Here is a 19,198-nt window from a genome sequence, read left to right on the forward strand (position 1 = left end):
TACATAACTGTATATTCTCAGACAATTACAATCAGTCATTTCAGACGCTGTGATCCAAAGCGACGCACACATGAACTCACACAGCGATGGCGCAACATCGGGATCGGTTTTTGGGGTTCAGCATCTTGCTCCAGGATACCTCGGCTCGTGGACTGCCCAGGCCAGGGATCGAACTGCCGACCTCCTGATTGGTGGACTGAGCCACAGCCACCCCCATAAGCAATATTTCTGTTTCTTTATTCAGTGCTGAAATTTATTTTTTCTATGTTTGTTATTTACTGTAATGTAACGTATTTGTAAAGTAATCTTTGTCCTGTTTCTAAATGTTCAGTATTTGTGGCTGAACCTTGAAAAATGGCAACTGAAAAAGGAAATTAATGATTAGAATTAAGTGAAAATACACATGTTGATTGGAAGAATGATAACCAATTAGAAACTTCATATTAAACAGTTTCACAGTGTGTTATCTCGTCTAAAATCGCAGCTGCTTCCGGTAGTTTTCATGCGGGAAGCAGAAGATGGAGCGTACTCTTCCTGTCTGACGCGCTGATCACCTGACTCCTCGCTACAAACACCGCCTACGTGGCTCCAACAAAGTCCCGCCCCTCGCCGCAGATTTGGCCTTATGATTGGTCCAAACTGGGAACCCCCCACGTACTATTAGTTCCTCCCCCGTTTCTTGCGTCGAGGCGTCATGACGTAGCCACGCGGAACTGGTGCGAGAGCAGAGACGCAGACGGTGGGGAGAAGAAGTTGAAGAAACGTACGTCAGTCTTCTTCTTCTTCTTTCTTTTCTTTGTTTTCGTTGTTTTTGCGACGTTGTTAGTCTTGTATTTCGGAGCCAAAACGGAGCAGAAGAAGTAGAAGAATTCCCAGAAGACTTCCAGGTGAGCTCACGATTTTTTCCTGTGTGTTAGTGTGTGTAACTCTGCCCGTGACCTCTGCTGCTAGCGTTTAACAGCTGCACACTTTTTGCAGCCAAATGTAACTCCCCAGAAAAACGTGCAGTTTAAGGCATCGCTTCAAATAGCAAAGGGGGTCCGTATGTGAGGGTCGAATCTGTGACAGTTTCAGAACAGGACGGGTCTCGTTGTAAATTCGGCTTGTCTTTACTTCACCTGCAGAGTCCTCATTCCCGTAAAGCCTCACCTTTTATGACCTGATTCACGTTCATCTCCGCCGCCGACTCCGTGTGTTGTGCTGGCAGAAGTTTAGAAGATTTAAAAGATAATGGGCGACATTAATAATAACTGAATAAATAAAAAATACGTTAAAAGATGACGAATGACAGAGGAGGACGAACGAAGAAGAAAGAAAGCAGCGTGAGACTGAAACACAACAAGCTGAAGAGACAGCACACACGAGGCAAGATGTATTGTCCTCAGAGAGGACAGACTGACTGAAGAAGCTAACACTCACTGTAATGTTAGAATAATTACACACACACACACACACAAACACACAAACACACACAATTACAGTTACAGTTTGTCATGTGGCAGACGCTTTTATCCAAAGCAACGTACATATGAGATTTTTCATACAACACAAACAAGGTTCCAGACGGGAGAGAACAACAAAAATAAGTGCCTTAACGCAACTTTCTGGTCCAACTGGACAAAGGTGCTACGAGACAATGCTACCAAGTACTGCAAAAAGTGCATAGAGTTTTTTTTTTTCTTATTAAAGAACAAGATGTTCAGTGAAGAGCTTGGCCTTCAGTCGTTTTCTAAAGATCGCAAGGGACAAATGGAGTTTGGTAACTCGTTCCACAGCCGGGGAACCACAGAAGAAAAGAGTCTAGCTAGAGACTTGGGGCTTTTTGGAGGTTGCAGCACCAGGTGGCATTCCTGGGCAGAGCGTAGTGAGCAGGAGGGAGTACAGACCTGAATGAGGGAGTTCAGGTAGGTTGGAGCGGTTTTGGTGGCAATTTTGTATGCAAGCATCAAGGACTTATACTTGATGTGGGCAGCAACTGGGAGCCAGTGGAGGGATATGAACAGCAGAGTGACATGCACTCGTTTGGGATGGTTAAATACCAGACGAGCCGCCGCATTCTGTATCATCTGCAAAGGTTTTAGTGAGCATGCTGGGAGCCCTGCCAGTAAGGAATTACAATAGTCGAGGTGTGATAGTACCAGCGCTTGTACTAGGAGTTGTGTTGCATGCTCAGACAGGTAGGGTCTGATCTTCCTGATGTTATACAGGGCAAATTGGCATGACCGAGCAATAGAGGCCACATGCTCCTTGAAAGTTAGCTGTTCATCAATCAAGACACCCAAGTTTCTGGCAGATTTTGTGGGAGTGAGTCCAGCTGGATACTGATCTGTTAAGGTTAAGCTGAGGGTGTCGTTAGTTCATCCATGCCGAGATATCAGTGAGGCATGCTGATGTCCAAGCCAAGACCGTGGGGTCATTTGGTGGGAACGAAAGGAGAGGCTGGATATCGTCAGCATATGAATGGTATGAGAGGCCATGTGAGTGGATGACTGCACCAAGTGCGGTGGTGTATATTGAGAAGAGAAGGGGCCCAAGCACCGACCCTTGTGGTACCCATGTGCACAGGCAGCGGGATTTGGACACTTCTCCCCTCCAAGACACTACAAAGGATCTTCCCGAGAGGTAGGACTCAAACCAGTGGAGAGCAGATCCAGAGAAGCTGAGCCCAGCGAGTGTCGAGAGGAGGATTTGGTGGTTAACCGTGTCAAAGGCAGCCGATAGGTCGAGCAATAGTAGAACAGAGGAGTGTCCAGTAGCCCTAGCTGATCGTAGTGTTTCCACTACAGATAAGAGCGCGGTCCCTTAAGAGTGTCTGCCTTTGGCCGGAGTTTTTAAAAATGATCATTTTCCATGAAAAAAAAACTCTGTTTGCATGTAAACGAGAGGCCAAACCGCATGAAAACATGCGTTTTTCTTTAGTGTAAACGTAGCGTGAGTTTGCACTGGGCCCAGTATACTTAAGCTACTAATGTGTTACGTAACGTTAGCTGGCCATCAATTTTTTGTGAATGTCTGTTGAACTTAACTATTAAGTCTAGCTTTTCTCTGGCAAGTTGTTGTCCTACTTTCCAAGACGACGCTCCTCTGACTCTCTGACCTGGTGCATGGGTGCTTGAACGACGTCACTTTCAAGGCCGCGCTCTCTCAAGTAATTAACGTCGGACTCTGCTGTGAAGCTGGAGACATACGGCGGCGGTGTATTTGGGACAATACAAAAAAAAAAAAGATTTGAAGGAGCTAGGATTTAGGAAAGGCGGCCCGCTACTCCTAAATCCTAGCTAGCAGCCATGTTTGTTTTGGTTCTCGTGGGTCTGCGGCGGCGGACGTTCAGGCTGCTGCGTTTGCTCGGTCCACAGGTTTCTGCTCCGTCCCAACTGTCCAACACTAAAACGTCTCCACGCTCGTTTGTCTTCATCTCTCGTCTCGTCCTCGGCTTCATCTTGAGGTGCAAACGGGTTCGTGACTGGATCGTTCACGGTCAGTGTGCTGAACCGCAGATGACTGCATCGATTGATTGATTGAATGATCGATTGATTGATCCCAACATAATCATCAAATTAATCAAGAAAAGTAAAAGAAGGGAGAGAAGAAGAGAGACAGGAAGAGGAAGAGTTCATGAGGAGAGTGTGTGAAGTCAGTTACCTGCAGTCTGAAGGTGAGACGTGACATCACTTCCTGTACACTTGACACTTTGGATCAATCACTGAAACTGACCTCAGCACAGCGATTGAAGCTCAGCGCAGAGTGAATCGGTGACAAAGATAAAGATCGACTGAGGTCAGAGGTCAGTCTGATACTGCTGCTCTCTGATTGGCCACTGAGACAGTTCACAGCTGCAGGTGTCAAACACCTGATCAGGTTAAAGTCTTTAAACTGATCTTCGGTTGTCAGGAACACGTTTCAGTCTGACCTGAGATCAGTTCCACGTCCTCTGCTCAGCTGGTGATTATTGATGAACTGATCATAGATGATCGTTGATGTAATGATTAATTATGGATTCTTTGTCAGTGTTTGTAGTAACATTTAATGCACACATATGATGCCTCAGTCAGCAGCTCCTCTGCCCAGGTACGGCTCACCTGTAGACCCCCCCCGCCACCGTGCGTGCATCATGTACTCTGTGCGTGTTTTTCTTGTGCAGAGACACATGATCGATGCATGTTTGTCATGTTATTCCCCAGGTGTGTTCAGGTGAGACGGCTTCTTTGTTGTCTGCGCACACTTCTGGATTCATTTTGCATATTTCCATGTGTTTTAATAAATATGCATTGTTTTCTTCGCTTTTTTCAACTCCAGCCTCGGGTTCAAGGTCCACTCTGTACACAGAATCCTACTAATGCGATAAAGAGGATGAGAGCAGATAAGATAAGAAGAGAGAGGAATCCTTCTCACACATGGCTGTGAATTTATCATTATTAGCAGATTTGTTCAGTTTAAAGGTCTGTCAGTGTGGAGGACTTACGAGGTTTTATTGTCTGCAAGTGAGGTCATCTGGGTCTTTATGAGCACGTGTTGACGTACGGACACACAGACAGAGACAGACGTTCAGAGACGGATGTACGGATGGACAGACAGAAAGACAGACAGATAGACGGACGGACAGACTGACGGACAGGTTGTCTGTTAAGTCACAGAATGTGTCTCCTGTGTGGAGATCGTCCTCGGACATGAAACTGAATCACCTGTGTGAGCCTCTTTTTCATGTCTCATCCAATCACAAGAGAGGTGACATTCCTTCATTGCTTCATTGCAGTGTCATTCAATCAATCAGTCAATCAATCTGGACCTCTGACCCTGAAAATCAGATACTAACCAAAATGTAAATTGGTTTCAGTTGCCGTGGTTACAGCTGTGGCCATCTTTGTTGCGTATGGTTGCTGTGGTTACAGCTGCCCGTTGTGTCATGTGCTTGCAGCGATTCAACACACTGACTCAGTAAATCCAGCCCTCACCATAAAGTCTGGCTGCTCACCTAGCATTAGCATTAGCACAAGCACAGTGCGGAGCAGCGGATCATTCAGCTGATTCACTGAAACTGCTGACTGAGTGATTACCTTTAGAGAAGGTAAAGTGTGACATCATCCTGAAGTGACTCGTTCCAACAGCAGCAGGTCAAACACAAACATCCACTTATCATTGGATATAATATTATTGGCTGATGGAGGAGACTGCTGGACCAATCAGGAGCTGCAGTGTTCACTGCAGAATGAGCCTTGACACTGAAACAGTCATGAGTCCATTCGTCCATCTTCACATGATTGATCAGCTTCTGCTTCTTGAAGCTTTTTATTTGGTTTTGGTCTCACTTTCATCAGGAAGTGAAGAACTAAAAGTCCAAGGGTTGAAGTGATTCCAGATTCTTCACGTGACTCAGTGTCTGACGGGGGGTCAAAGGTCAACACCTGCAGAAAGTGAATCATTTACAGACGCTTGTCATCCTCATCATCAGTGAAGCCCACCGAGAGCTCTTCGTGTGTCACATGACTCTGATGCGGCTCAGTGTGACGTCTGGATCCATCGTTTGGTCCAAAGGTTCAAACACAGACCTTCAAACTGTCACAGTTGTCTGGAGGTTCTCTGATCCAGGATCTGCTCAGCTGGAGGAAAACAAAGGACTGGAGCACACCGACTGATCTGCAGCCATTAATAACACAAACAGACGCATGTTTGGACACAGCTGATGTCTTCGTGGACGGAGACACGGTGACAATAGATGTTCATACATTTATGAACACTTTCACTTCTGAATTCATGTTAAAGCCACAAACCCAGACCGAGACCCCTTTTCAGGAGGTCCCGGTTGTTTAGTCCAAACTCAGCAGAGTTCTTTGACCCTCAGTCTCATCAAGGTGCTTCTTGCAACCACCGACTCTTCATACGTTCACTGACAGCAGTACGAAGAGTCCCAGAACATGTTCAGGAGCACTGACCTGAGACCTGCTGAAAGTCTCCTGGAGTAACAACACGTGACCTGCGGCGCCTGTAAACGGCGGCCTGTTATCAGTTTTATTGGCTGTCAAACACACTGATCTATGTCTCTCTCTCTCCTTCAGACAGTCTTTCCAGAGCTCAATCACCCGTCGCTCTCATCTCTCCAGGTAAGAGATTCTGCTTCCTGTCTCTGTTTTGTCATTTTTAAATGAACCGTGCTGACAGGGCTGAGATCAACCAATCAGGGCGCAGGAAGCACAGATGAAGTTTAAGAAGTGGAGGGACATGAAAGCTTTCAAAGGTGTCAGTAATGAAGCCATGCTCTTTGAGGCTAAATGCTAACATCAGCATGCTAACCTGTCAATGTTTATCATGCTCAGCATCATAGCTTTGTGTGTTAGCATGCTAACATATTAATTAGCAGTGAACACACAGTGTAGCCGAGGCTGATGGGAATGTCCTCAGTTCTGCAGATGTTTGATTGTGAACCGAAGTGTGAAATATGTTAACATGTTACCTGGTGATCAATCAGACGATCAAAGGTGATCAATCAGACGGTCGCTAAAATTTTTTCAGCTCATCTTGAGGTCGTAGATTCGTGTGAGTGTTGGACCGAGCTGCTGTTGAGACCTCAGAGACCCCCGACAGTCTCGTGTCCCGCAGCGCCCCCTGAGGCTGTGAGGGGAAGCAGAAGCTGGAGTTTGACTGAAGCTGTTCAGAGATTGGCCGTTATCACGTTTATCACACGTTATCGGTGTTTCCCAACCTGAGGCTCGGGACCTCCCAAAGGTCACCAGATAAATCTGAAGAGGTCATGAGGCACAAGAAAAAACGTGTGGAGAGACAGGCGAGAGACACTAAACACAGAGACAGAGTCCTTTTGAGATGTGAGGCTGACACGTCTCAACAGAAGACAGGAAGTAAGTGTTGCCGATGGCGACAACTGACCTTCCTGTTAATGTTGCTCTGATCTAATTGGCTGATGGCAGATGGCACCTTGGAGTGCTCTGATTGGCTCATTCTGCCTCCTGTAGCCTCGGGGCCAGAGAGCCAATCAGATTATAGCAGAGTGTCTGCTCAGTGATGTCAGGCTGTTACCACAGTTACGGCACTGGGAGTAGCTGATTGGCTGCCGTGATGCCATCAGTGTTCAGTCTGTCTCTCTCTGTGGTCGAGTCAGTATCACTTTGAACCAAGAGGTGTCAGAAAGGTAAGAGAGCAAGTTTCTGTGTGAGGCTTCAGGTGTGAGTTCACAGTGAAGACCACCTGAAGCTTCATGCCGCACCTGGACTCTGTCTGTCTGTCTGTCCCTCTGTCTGTCTGCCTGTCCCTCTGTCCCCCTGTCTGTCTGTCTGCCTGCCTGCCTGCCTGCCTGCCTGCCTGTCCCCCTGTCTGTCTGTCCCTCTGTCTTTCCCCCTGTCTGCCTGTCTGTCCCTCTGTCTGTCTATCTGTCTGTCCCCCTGTCTGTCTGTTCCTCTGTCTGTCTGCCTGTCCTTCTGTCTGTCTGTCTGCCTGCCTGCCTGTCCTTCTGTCTGTATGTCCCTCTGTCTGTCCCTCTGTCTGTCCATCCCCCTGTATGTCTGTCCCTCTGTCTGTCTATCTGTCTGTCCCTCTGTCTGTCTGTCTGTCCCCCTGTCTGTCTGTCTGTCTGTCTGTCCCTCTGTTTGTCTGCCTGCCTGTCTGTCTGTCTGTCTGTCCCCTCCTTGGACTTTAAAGTGGATCTCTGTATTTAATGAGCCCAGTGTTTGTTTGTTTGTTTGTTTGTTTGTTTTGTATGTGTGGAAATGGAGGAAGTCAGAGATGTTGTTTCTAGTCTGATACTAACACCAACATCGGGGCCGATTTTTGAACTGCTACGATGACAGAAACGATTGGGTCCATCAGGAGAGCGAGACTCAGGGAGCTGTAGTCCTCAGCCCAAAGCATCATGGGAACTGTAGTAAGAGAAGTGACCATGAACCGGTTTCGTTCCCCTGCAGCCATGGACCATATGAACCACATGGACCACATGAACCACAGCACCATGCCGGTGGACCACACCCAACACCAACATCACACCATGGCCCCGCCCACCACCGGCGGACACGACCACGGAGGAGGAGGGGGGCACGATGGGCACGATGGGCACAATGGAGGACATGGAGGGATGGTGAGGGGCAGGGCTTATCACTGCTACATGCTACATCATGCTAACATGACATCATGGTGGCTAACGGCTGCATGCTAGTGTGAAGTAGCTGCACACTGGAGCTAACAGGCTAATGTTGTGGTTGGCATTGCTTAGGTGATGACCTTCTACTTTGGCTACACCAACGTGGAGCTGCTGTTCACCGGCCTGCTCATCAACTCACCTGGAGGTCAGCATATTTTCCATGTTTGTACTTTGATTCTCGAGGATTTTTATTCAATGTTCTAGACTTTTTCTTTGTTTGGATATTTTATTTTAGTTTTTAATTACATTTTTGAAATTTTCATATGAAATTTAGACATTTACTCATTTGTATTTTTTTATATTTTAAGGGTTTATTTTCATACTTTTATTTACATTTTTAGATTATATGTGTTTTTATGTCCCTTTTTATTTGTTCCCTCGCCCCCTCCTGTCCAATCAGAGATGGTCGGGGCCTGTATCGGCGTGTTCCTATTGGCTGTCATGTACGAGGGATTGAAGATGGGTCGTGAGTCGCTGCTGCGTCGCAGTCAGGTCAACGTGCGCTACAACTCCATGCCGCTCCCAGGGGCTGATGGGACGGTGCTGATGGAGACGCACAAGACAGTTGGGTAGGGTAGTTCGATGATTAGAAAATGAGTCACATGAGTCACATGAGTCATAGTTATAATGTGCTGCAGTGCAGCCATGCTAATGCTAACATTAACATGACTGCATAGCATTGTAAAAACTACATTATTGAAGCTGCTAATGCCACCATGCTACACATCTGTATTAAAATACTTTATGATGAATGGATTTGATAATACTAAAAAAAAAGGAATGGCAACGTTATATATAATGCTAATGCTAGTGTAAATGCTAATGCACTTCTCTTTTCCTCTCAGACAGCGGATGCTAAGCCCCGCCCACTTCCTCCAGACCCTGTTGCACATCGTTCAGGTGGTCGTCAGCTACTTTCTGATGCTCGTCTTCATGACCTACAACGCATACCTCTGCATCGCCGTGGCAGCTGGCGCCGGCATGGGCTACTTCCTCTTCAGTTGGCGGAAAGCGGTGGTCGTTGACATCACTGAGCACTGCCATTAGCTGAGTGCTAGTTAACATCATGTGAGGTTTTGCTGATCACAATCGATAAAACGCTAACATCTTTCACGCTTTGTTAGCGCGTTCGCCAATCTGGAACTACTAATGAGAGTCGGCGCACAAAATGCGACACTAAATTACAAATGTTACTCGTTAACCGTGGTGGCACCTTGTTACAGGTTAACATGCACACTAACATCTGGAGTTAGCAATTAGTAAATTCTTGTTTCGCAGAAAACAGCGAACATTTTCATCGTCGGGTTTTTTTTTTTCTTTCAAACTCCTGCTGGTATGCGAGCTGGCCAATCACAGCTTGGATCACCTCAGATGTTTTTGATTGGCCAAATCACGTCATACTGTGTTTTATTTCCTTTTCAGTGCCATGACAACTGGAAGGTTAGTGCTAGCTGCTACTAGCCAAAGTGTTAGCATACGTAGCTCACGTATACACTTATTTTTTCAGTCAGATTGTTAGCAGCTTGTTAGGAGAGGCACCGATCACAAAACCATATTTAAACATTTATCTAGAATATAATATATTAGGGAATAGATGTTTAATGAATGATTTCATTTAGACTTTTTGATTTAAATGAAATGATTAAAACTTTTTTTTGTTCTTGTCAACACACAGAAACTTCTTCTACATATTCTTTTTAAATAAAAATCAACATTAATGCAGCCGATGAGCCACAAATTAAACATAATACTCCGCGCTGACATTTTACTTGATCTGAAACAGTTTAAATGTTTTCCGAAACTTTTCATTGAGATCTTTTGATTTTACTGAAGAATAAAATATTTAAAGTTTATTTTTTTGGAAGTTTACAGTTTTCTAATTAAGAAAAACATCGTCTCACTAAACTTTGAATCAGTCGTTCATTGACTGTATTGATCTGCGAGCCGGCCAATCAGAGCTTAGACGTTTTTCTACGTTCTCCAGTTTTCTCTTTGAGTTAAAACCTCGGGAAAATTTGAGAAGCCTCTTCAGACAAATACACCAGTTTATATTTTGAGATAAATTTCATGGAGGAAATTTTCAAAAAGAACTTTTTTCAACGCCCGTTTCTTTTCCCTTTCACGTTTGTCCTCGGCCGCCGCCGGCCTTAAACCCGACACCTGTTGCCTTAACGTGGCTGACAAACGTCCTGATGCTCTTCAGACTGGAGGCCAGTGTTTGATTTTCAGGTGCTGCTGTTCATGTGGACGCTCTGCTGGTTTCAACTTTTGTCTCTTTGGTAGTTTTTTCAGTGTAGACGTGTGTTGGTGACGGAGGTCGGTGTCCACCAATGAATCAGACGGTTTGTGAGGAACGACCTCACGTAAAATACTCCTGTTAGTCAGACTGGTTCCTAACACGAATGAATGAATGAATGACTGAGGCCTCCGTAGACGTCATTGTGGTTTACTGTCTTTTGTTTTTTCTTTTAATGGATTCACACTGAGATGTGGGTGGAGTTTACTTACTGGACCAATCAGGTTGCGAGGACAGATTGCAGTTACTGGCTTTTTATTCAGAACGAAATTTAAACACCAAGTTGTTGAGAATTTTGGCTAAATTAAAATAAAGCGCAGCTACACCATGTGGCCAAAAGTATAGGGACAGCCATGTCCATGCATATTGACCTCGTCCACATACTTTTGGCCATGTAGCATGCATCGATCAGGTGTGTGCATATCTTTGGCCATGCAGTGCAGTGTTCGTAGATGTCCACAGACTTTTGTCCACGTCCTGTCCCCAGGCTGCAGCAGATCTCTGTGTGAATCTGATCGTCTCTGTTGATGGAAAATGAAGTTGAGGTTAAAACGTAGTGAAAAGTGTCTGTGAAGGAAACTGTTGATCCAGAATATGAAAGTGTCTGAAAAATGTTTGAATCGTCACGAATGCTGGAATCACTGAAAACAACAGAATAAAGTTTATGAAGAAACTCGTCATCTCGTCTGTTCAGAGGCAAAGAGCTCCAGATCAGATTGGGTGAAGCATTTTAACGCTTGAGATAAATGATGAAAGGAAGAATGAGACGCACTTTAAATGCATCCTGCCAAGAGTAACTTTACCGCTCCTTTCTGTTGTATTTGCAGACTTTAAACTGTTTGAAGCACACCGACTGGTCCTGGATCAGACTGGACAACAAAAGATTTTCACGTCTCTGAACCAATCAAATGACAAAGGTTTTTCACCTGTTCCTGCTCATGTAGTTTGAAATGACATTTGTCTTTGCTCAATTTGTACAACAAAAACTGAACTGAAAACTGAAAAACTGATTGAGACTGATGGAGAGTCTGATCCAGATCAATGAAAACCCTCAGAACAGGAAGTGACGTTAAACTTCCTGCAGGCTTTTGCAAACATCGGGTGTGTCAAATGTTTGTGGGCAAGTTTGAATCTTGTCATTAAGATAAATTACAACCAAATCAGTTTCTGATTGCTCTGATGATGAAACAACCCTGATCTTGTTTGAACGCTGTCCCAGAGTGTGTGTGTGTTATAACACCATCTTAGCAAAATCACACACACTGAAAACCTGTTGAAAATGTTCGTAGATTCAAACTATTCAGCTTTAAGCCTAATGATTGACTAAAGTCAAAAAGACTCGAGACAAACTGGATTCACTGTCAAGCCAGACTGAACCTCTACTGCTGACCTAAGGGCGGCGGTAATGAGCCGCACGCCTCGAGTCTGCCGGAAATAAAGAAGAACTTCCGGGTGGCGGGTGACAGGTACTGTTGTTTTGCAGCGGGTCAAATTAATCAGGGACGAATATTCCTCCTTTAAATAATTTCTCCAGTTATTTTACCGGGGAATGAATGTGTTCGGTTTGACGACCTGTAACGTCCGTTAGCCGGATCTCAGTCACGCTCCTCCCGCAGTTAGTTCACGCACCGACCTCTGATGGCCTCCAGGCGGCCGGACAGCTTTGACGGGCTCGGCTACCGCGGCCGCGACGACCCGCTGTACGGAGCGGGCTACCCGGTCAGAAGCGCAGGAGGCCCGGCGGAGCTGCAGCACCACCACTGGGTCACAACGCCGCCGGACATCCCCGGTAGCCGCAATCTGCACCACGGAGAGCGGACACCTCACTACGATGAGCCGCTGGGAGAGCCCGGAGGTCCCGGAGATGCAGCCGGCTGGGATGCTCCGCAGCCAGGCGTACCGCCAGCTGGTGGGTTGGTAATTTTACAATGGGAAGACATTGGAGCAAGCTAACAGCTACATTAATTTAATGTTCCTGTTTATGTAGGCTGACGTTGTAAGTTAGCTTTCAGGCTAATGATAGAACGGGAAGTGAACGGAACAAGCGAACAACTCCACAGCTAACAGACAGGCGTCTACGTATGTCAGGACCGACATGGTTATCGGCTAACAGGCTACTATGTCAGCAAGAAAGAGTGAAGGAAGACTAATGCTAACAGCTCGTTAGCTTGCAGGCTAATCACAGAATCGAAAGTAAACGGAACTGAAATCTATTTAGCAACAGCCTGCAATGATGTGCCCTGTATAAATCAGACTAACTGAGGGTTAGCCAGCAGGCGAATGACAGACCGGCTGTCTGTGCAGCACACTCGTTGTTTGTCAGGGAACAGGCTAGTTAGCTTTGAGCTATTTTCATTAGAGCAAATCTAATGAATCATGTCACTCAAAATAGCCTCATAATTTGCATGTTTTTATTTTGAGTCGTTTTATTTCTTCCAAACATTTCATCATTTTTTTCTACTTGTCTTGGTGGAAACGAACTTCCATATTTTTTATCTTCAGTTTCTCTCTCTCGTTTTTTTTGTATGAGAAGATAATTCATCACAGAGGAGTGAAAGGAGCAAAAAGTACAAAACAGACATTCATTGAATGAGTGTGTATTTTCGTCATTAGTAGAAATATCAGTGATGACTTTCTCTTCTTCTTTTTCTTCTTCTTCCTGCAGAGCAACTGAATCGATTTGCAGGCTTTGGAATTGGACTCGTCAGGTTGGAAATTATTTATTTTTAATTAATATTCAATCATATAATAATGACATCTGTTGGAGTCTGAGTGATGGACGGAGCTGTCAGTCATCAGAACACCTGAGTCCCAAAGTAAAGTCTGTGGAGCCTGACAGACAAAACTGAGGGATGAGAAAACAGGAAAGAAATAAACAGAAATGATTTTCAAAATAAGTGTCACTAAATAAACCTGTCTCTGTCTGTCTGTCTCTCTCTCTCTCTCTCTCCGTGTCTTTCTCTTTCTCTCTGTCTCTGTCTCTCTCTGTCTGTCTCTGTCTGTCTCTCTCTGTCTTTCTCTTTCTCTCTGTCTCTCTCTCTGTCTTTCTCTCTCTGTCTGTCTCCCTGTCTTTCTCTCTCTCTGTCTGTCTCTCCGCAGTCTGTTCACTGAGAACGTCCTCGCTCACCCCTGCATCGTCTTCCGTAGACAGTGTCAGGTATCAGCTTGCCTTCTTATCAATAGCGGATCAATAACCTTCAGACGCATTTTTCTGTTTCCAGCTTTGAGTTCATAACTCTGCTCTCTGATTGGCTGTTTGTCTCAGGTGAACTACCATGCCCGCTGTTATCACCTGACTCCTTTCAGCGCCGTCGCCGTCATGTACTCCATCACCAAGGCTCAGGTACGAGCTCGTGGTCTCATTTCATGAAACGTGGGTAGAAATATGAATCAATAATCAGTAAAATGAATCCTTTCAAATGTAGAACTGATGTTTGCTGAGGGGTCTGAATCTGAAACCAATCACAGTAAACATCCTGTGATGTCATCGTCCCATTTCCTGTTTTAACATGAATGTACATTATTACAAACGTCACAATCTGCCGATGGCGTATCAACGACCTGCTGCTGCTCAGGGCGTCAAGGCTCTGTGGAAGGGGATGGGCAGCACCTTCATCGTCCACGGCATCACGCTGGGCGCCGAGGGCATCATCAGCGAGGTCACGCCATTACCACGGTAACAGAGCCTCTGCTCACTGTGCAGTATTAAACTACAGTCACTGTAGTTTTTTGGTCTTATAACTGCAGTATTACTGTACTGTCACTGTAGCTTGTCAGTACTGTCGTTCTGCAGTAATACTGCAGTTCCAGTGCAGTATTACTACAGTATTGCAGTGTTTGTCTGTCTGCAGGGAGCTTCCTCACAGGTGGACCTGGAAACAGCTGGCTGGACATTTACTGCTCAAAGGGTCAGTTCACTTCTTCTTCTGTGGTTTGCTGTCAAACATTTCTTCTTCGTCTTCATGAAGAACGTGCTCTTAGTTTCTCTGTTTAATCTGAAAACACGTCTCTCTGTCTGTGCCCCCCCCCCAGGTTAACGGCTGTGGTGGCTCTTCCGTTTTACTGTGCCAGCCTGATCGAGACGGTCCAGGTCACTATAGATTATTGATTGACTGAATCCTTCTCATGCATTATTGAACAGTAACACGTTGACTGATCACGATCTGCTTACATCATGGGACTCAACGAGAGCACGTTTAGTTTTACTGACAGAATATTTTCACATATGAACGAGGTATTTGTCTCGTTATTCGTCCAATCACGTGGCCGCTGTTTGCTGACGTGTGATTGGACACCTTAGATTTAGTGTGACAGTGAGAGAAGCTGGCGACTCGGTTGTCATCTTTTCGTTTTCAGCAGCAGAAGCAGAATTCATTTGGTCACAGGCAGAAAATGAAAAGTGAGATGAAGATGAACGGATGAGGATGAGGATGGTCACAGTGTCTCGTGTCTCCGCAGAGTGAGATCGTCCGGGACGACTCGTCCTCCGGGCTGCTGGACTGCGTCCGTGAAGGTCTGACTCGATTATTGGGTGTCGGAGCGCCTCACAGCCGTCGTCTGCTTCCTCTCAGCTCCGTGCTGCTTCCCGCCGCGCTGCACGCCATCCTGCGATACGCCATCGCCGCCTCCGTCCAGCGGGCAGCGCTGTGGCTGCATCAGCGGGGCAGGAAGCAGCGGGCCGACCCCAACAACCTTCTGGATGCCTACTTCCCTGAGCTGGCAGCGGCATGGGCGGGCTCTCTGGTGGCAGACGTCGTGCTGTTTCCTCTGGAGACGGCGCTGCACCGCCTCGGCCTGCAGGGCACACGCACAATCATCGACGCCACTGACGGCGGGGTCGCGGCAGGAAATGGGGGCAGCCCGCTGGTCCTGCCCGTCAACACACAGTACGACGGCTTCTCCGACTGCTTGCACGCCATCCGCCGCAAGGAGGGCGCGGCCGGGTTTTACCGCGGCTTTGGAGCACTGGCGGCGCAGTATGCGCTGCACGGAGCGCTGCTGGCGGCGGCGAGGACGCTACTGAGGCTGCTGCTGCTGGAGGGGGGAGGGGCCTAGAGCCTGCATCACCACGGAGACCACGCAGCATCACTTCCTGTACAGAGGTCAGCTGTTCCCATGATTCATCTCTGCTGGAGTGGTGTTTTACAGACAGGTGCAGGTGTTTGTTAGAAGAAGAAGAAAAGCATCCTGATTGGTCGAATCTCGTTCCAATGAGAAAAAAACTGACATTTGTCCTGGTGGCTGATCGACGATCAATAAAATAAGACGATGACAAGTCGATGACGTATTTGTGTGAATCAGAAATGTCTTCATTTGTCCTAAAAGTACAAATACACACAGTACAAACAAGTCTTTCTGACCACCATAGCAACCATGTAAAAATACCATAGCAACCACAGTAACTGACCAGAATCCGCCCCAGGCTTCGTCTGTTTCTGCCGCCATGCCTCACCGCTCCACTTCCTGTCTACCACACCTCACTGCTCCACTTCCTGTCTGCCACAGCTCGCTGAGGCCGTTTCCGTCACATGAAGTGAAAGAAATGGAAGTGATGAAGATGTTCCAGATGAGATGAAGTGGCGAGATGAAGAGCAGAGCGATGAGCGGTCAGTCGATGCGATGAGGCTGCATAACTATCCGCCGTCCATCAGTCACAATGGCGTCTGACAGCGAGCATGTCTCCGGCTCACCGGCGTGTTTCCAGTGATCGGTTGAAGCTGCTCAGTGTCAGACTGAAGCTCACTGCTGGTAGAAGGTACAGAAACTACCCAGTTTCTGTAGGATGAATCCTCACCTTCTTGATTTGCCGCCACCAGGCCTGTAAGCCGAGCCCAGAGCTCGATCGGTTCCTTCCTGTGAAGAATTCATGTCAGTGGGATGGTGAACGATGAGCGTGGCTGTTTTCATCACATCACTCATTTTTCACTTCAGTGTGTACGAACACTTCATCTCTGTCATCCTTCAGACGCCCCGCGTTTCTTCAGGAGAAAACCCCAGGTCATATTTAGCCTAGCTTAGCATAAAGACTGGAGCAAGGGGAAAGTGTTAGCCTAGCTTAGCATAAAGACTGGAAGCAAGGGGAAGGTGTTAGCTCCAAAACATGGAAAATCCACCTTCAAACAACACCATTTCTACATTTACTCAGAAAGTTTGTATCACTTCTTGATGCCACTTCCTGTTGTGGTGGTCATGTGTCACCATGGAAACATAGTGTCACTTCTTTGCCCAGTATGAAAGCATGAAGTCATGAAGTCATGATCCCGTGTTAGAAATAATAATACTCTGCTTGTGTTTAACGACTAGAAGCTGATTGGTCGCCCACAGTCCAGGTGTATATGGATCAGTGTGTGTACATACATGAATACCTGCAGAGGAAACTTAAACGTCGTCAGCCAACAAAAAATATTTGTATAAAGTTGTAAAAATGAAAAAAGTTCTGTGTATTAAAAGAAATGTAGATTTAGAAGAAATTCTATGTGATTCTTAAATATTTAAATCAAAGAGTGAAGAATGAATCAGTTGCTGCTGATTAAATAAAATCATAAAGAAAATAATTAAGGCCAAATGTTTCAGGTGTGAAATAAAGTGAAATCACTGATGTTCCTGTTCTAAATGTCACGTGTTGAAACCACAAAAGTTTGCTGTTCATTTGATTTGATGTGAAATAAAATCTGCTGTGTGAAGATGAAGACGCTGCTGCTTCATCACTGTCACTTCATCGACAAGTGCTTCAGTCAGTACATGGATCTATATGTGTGTACAATATATATATATATATATAGTACATATACAGTACATAGAAACAAACATGCCCACAGAAGATCACAGAAGTCGTTCCAATAAGTGATCATTAATCAATGTAAGTGCACGTTAGGCACGTGTGGTTTTATGTCACTGATCATCATCTTGTTACTTTCAGGATTTTTAAATGAAAACAAAATGTTTGCTTACTTTGTCCTCGTGGTGAACAGGTTACCTGCCCAGGTGTAACTGACCAATATCAGCTGGGATCGGCTCCAGCCCTCACGTGACCCTCCGAAAGACGACGGTTTGTCGATGATGGACGTTTTGTCTTTGTCATCTGCCTTCTTGCTTTCTTCATAAATTTTGCTTGTTTGCTTGATTTTGTATCAAATTGTTATAATTCCAGATTATTTTTGTTTTATTTATAATCCGGTTTTTATCATATCACATATGTTTATCATACATAGTTTTATTTATTATTTTCTGATTTCTTTGTTGAACTTTACAAATCTGTATCCTACTTTAATTGAATAGATGAAAAAAGTTTTGGTTTCTGTACTTTGTTTTCTTTATATTAATTATAATTCTATACGTTAAAACATATCTTTATATCATTTAATTTACTTCCTTTTATTGTTTTCCAGGAGTGTATTCCAGGTAGGAGGTTCAACAAACTCTGAGTCTATCGCTGAACTCTGAGTATCCGGTTCCAGAACAGCCGATCTGAGTGAGTTCAATAAACTCTGCCTATGTTCACCTTGAGTTGTGCGCGTGCACAACCACTATAAAAAGCCAACTGACAAAAACAAAAACAAAAAAGATCCAGTAATTTCCCCCTGATGGAGCTGGAGGTCTGACTGCAGGCCTGCAGGAGTCTGAGCGCATGTTTCACGTGTCAGCGCTGCAGAGAGAGAAACGGCACGAGACCGAGTCAACGCCTGAGTTTGAAGGTACGATTCCACCGACGTAACGTTCAACCGTACCTGCCATCGGAGCACACAGGTATGAATAGAAACAGGAATAAAATCTGATTTTCATTTAGGTGCAATCAACAGGGGAGAAACGAACTCTGAAGCAGCTAAAAATGAAAAAGAAAAACATCATTCAGAAAGTTAAGACATGTTTTACTGAGCTATGATTGAACCTCACCTTGATTTGAATTTCATTTTTTAATTGACTTATTAAACAGAGTAAATATTAATTCAGTGGCTTCTTCATGTAGTAATTTAAAGCTCTGCCAACATGTTGTTTTAACGCGTCATCTCACTGAGCAGATTAACTCTTGATACAATGTTTACACGTTTTTATTTCATACGTATTGAAGTCATTTAAAATGTGACGACGTGTCCACCAACACTCGATAAAATACTAATTTAAAAGAGATTAACATCTGAGTTCTGCTCAGCCAACAGAAACAAGGCAGAGGCCCGAAAAACGGGTGGAGGCCACCTCCACCTCCTCTGACAGGCGGAGGAGCCGGCCCTCAGCCAAGACCGTGACCGACGGTGAGGGCGACCCCCAGGACACGAGGGCCCACATCAGACACAAGTATACACTTGTGTCTTTTTAAAAAATAAAATTTATATATAAAACTTCTTATATATAAAACTACATAAAATAGGGTTACGGTGAAATGTGTTAATGATTGGAACTATATTACAAATCCTGACTAATCCTAATAATCCTAATAAATTATACCGTTTGATGAAAACCGGCAGCGTTCGAACAGATATTCCTCTGGAAACGACAGGAAATCTAATCTGGATAAAGCATTTCCAATCAGTTGGGCTTCGACATCAATTCGATTGGGAGTGAACGGGCGATCGATGTCTAACAGCTTTCTTCACGTGGGAGGAGACAGGTAGAAACTCAGGGTTTCTTATAGTGAACCTGCCAGCGAGCAGGTGGCGTTCACAGAGTCTGTTACCATGGTGACTGACTCAAGAAATCTCAAGAGTTTCCCTCATCTCAGGCTTAACTTACTCTGAGTTTTCACAGAACCCGCTTTCTGGAAT

General features: G+C 45.3%; 2 protein-coding genes across 3 annotated transcripts; both read left to right on the plus strand.

The window, feature by feature from the left end:
• Positions 1 to 708: 708 nt before the first annotated feature.
• slc31a1 (solute carrier family 31 member 1) lies at positions 709 to 11,112 on the plus strand. 2 transcript variants are annotated; one of them, XM_076758614.1, is made up of 6 exons: positions 709 to 887; positions 6,054 to 6,098; positions 7,911 to 8,080; positions 8,216 to 8,288; positions 8,544 to 8,712; positions 8,989 to 11,112. In XM_076758614.1, the coding sequence occupies exons 3-6, from the start codon at positions 7,913 to 7,915 to the stop codon at positions 9,188 to 9,190; spliced, it is 612 nt and encodes a 203-aa protein (XP_076614729.1). In that variant the 5' UTR covers positions 709 to 887; positions 6,054 to 6,098; positions 7,911 to 7,912; the 3' UTR covers positions 9,191 to 11,112. The 2 variants fall into 2 exon arrangements, with proteins under 2 accessions (XP_076614729.1, XP_076614728.1); XM_076758613.1 differs by lacking the exons at positions 709 to 887; positions 6,054 to 6,098 and having other exon boundaries at positions 7,727 to 8,080.
• A 757-nt stretch (positions 11,113 to 11,869) lies between these two features.
• Positions 11,870 to 17,128, plus strand: slc25a46 (solute carrier family 25 member 46). The gene is made up of 8 exons (XM_076758320.1): positions 11,870 to 12,348; positions 13,105 to 13,147; positions 13,539 to 13,596; positions 13,705 to 13,782; positions 14,015 to 14,115; positions 14,291 to 14,347; positions 14,472 to 14,529; positions 14,898 to 17,128. Exons 1-8 carry the CDS (start codon positions 12,078 to 12,080, stop codon positions 15,492 to 15,494), a joined length of 1,263 nt encoding a protein of 420 aa, XP_076614435.1. The 5' UTR covers positions 11,870 to 12,077; the 3' UTR covers positions 15,495 to 17,128.
• The last annotated feature ends 2,070 nt before the right edge of the window (positions 17,129 to 19,198 follow it).

This window comes from Chaetodon auriga, chromosome 19 (genome assembly GCF_051107435.1).
Source record: "Chaetodon auriga isolate fChaAug3 chromosome 19, fChaAug3.hap1, whole genome shotgun sequence".
NCBI classification, from domain to species: domain Eukaryota; kingdom Metazoa; phylum Chordata; class Actinopteri; order Chaetodontiformes; family Chaetodontidae; genus Chaetodon; species Chaetodon auriga.

Excerpts from the sequence above, each read along its gene's own strand:
- slc31a1 (XM_076758613.1), top strand. The coding sequence starts at position 7,859 with ATGGGAACTGTAGTAAGAGAAGTGACCATGAACCGGTTTCGTTCCCCT. Across the intron at positions 8,289-8,543 it reads GCTCATCAACTCACCTGGAG|AGATGGTCGGGGCCTGTATC; the intron begins GTCAGCATATTT and ends CTGTCCAATCAG. Across the intron at positions 8,713-8,988 it reads GAGACGCACAAGACAGTTGG|ACAGCGGATGCTAAGCCCCG; the intron begins GTAGGGTAGTTC and ends TTTTCCTCTCAG.
- slc25a46 (XM_076758320.1), top strand. The coding sequence starts at position 12,078 with ATGGCCTCCAGGCGGCCGGACAGCTTTGACGGGCTCGGCTACCGCGGC. Across the intron at positions 13,597-13,704 it reads TCTTCCGTAGACAGTGTCAG|GTGAACTACCATGCCCGCTG; the intron begins GTATCAGCTTGC and ends TGTTTGTCTCAG. Across the intron at positions 14,530-14,897 it reads GCCTGATCGAGACGGTCCAG|AGTGAGATCGTCCGGGACGA; the intron begins GTCACTATAGAT and ends GTGTCTCCGCAG.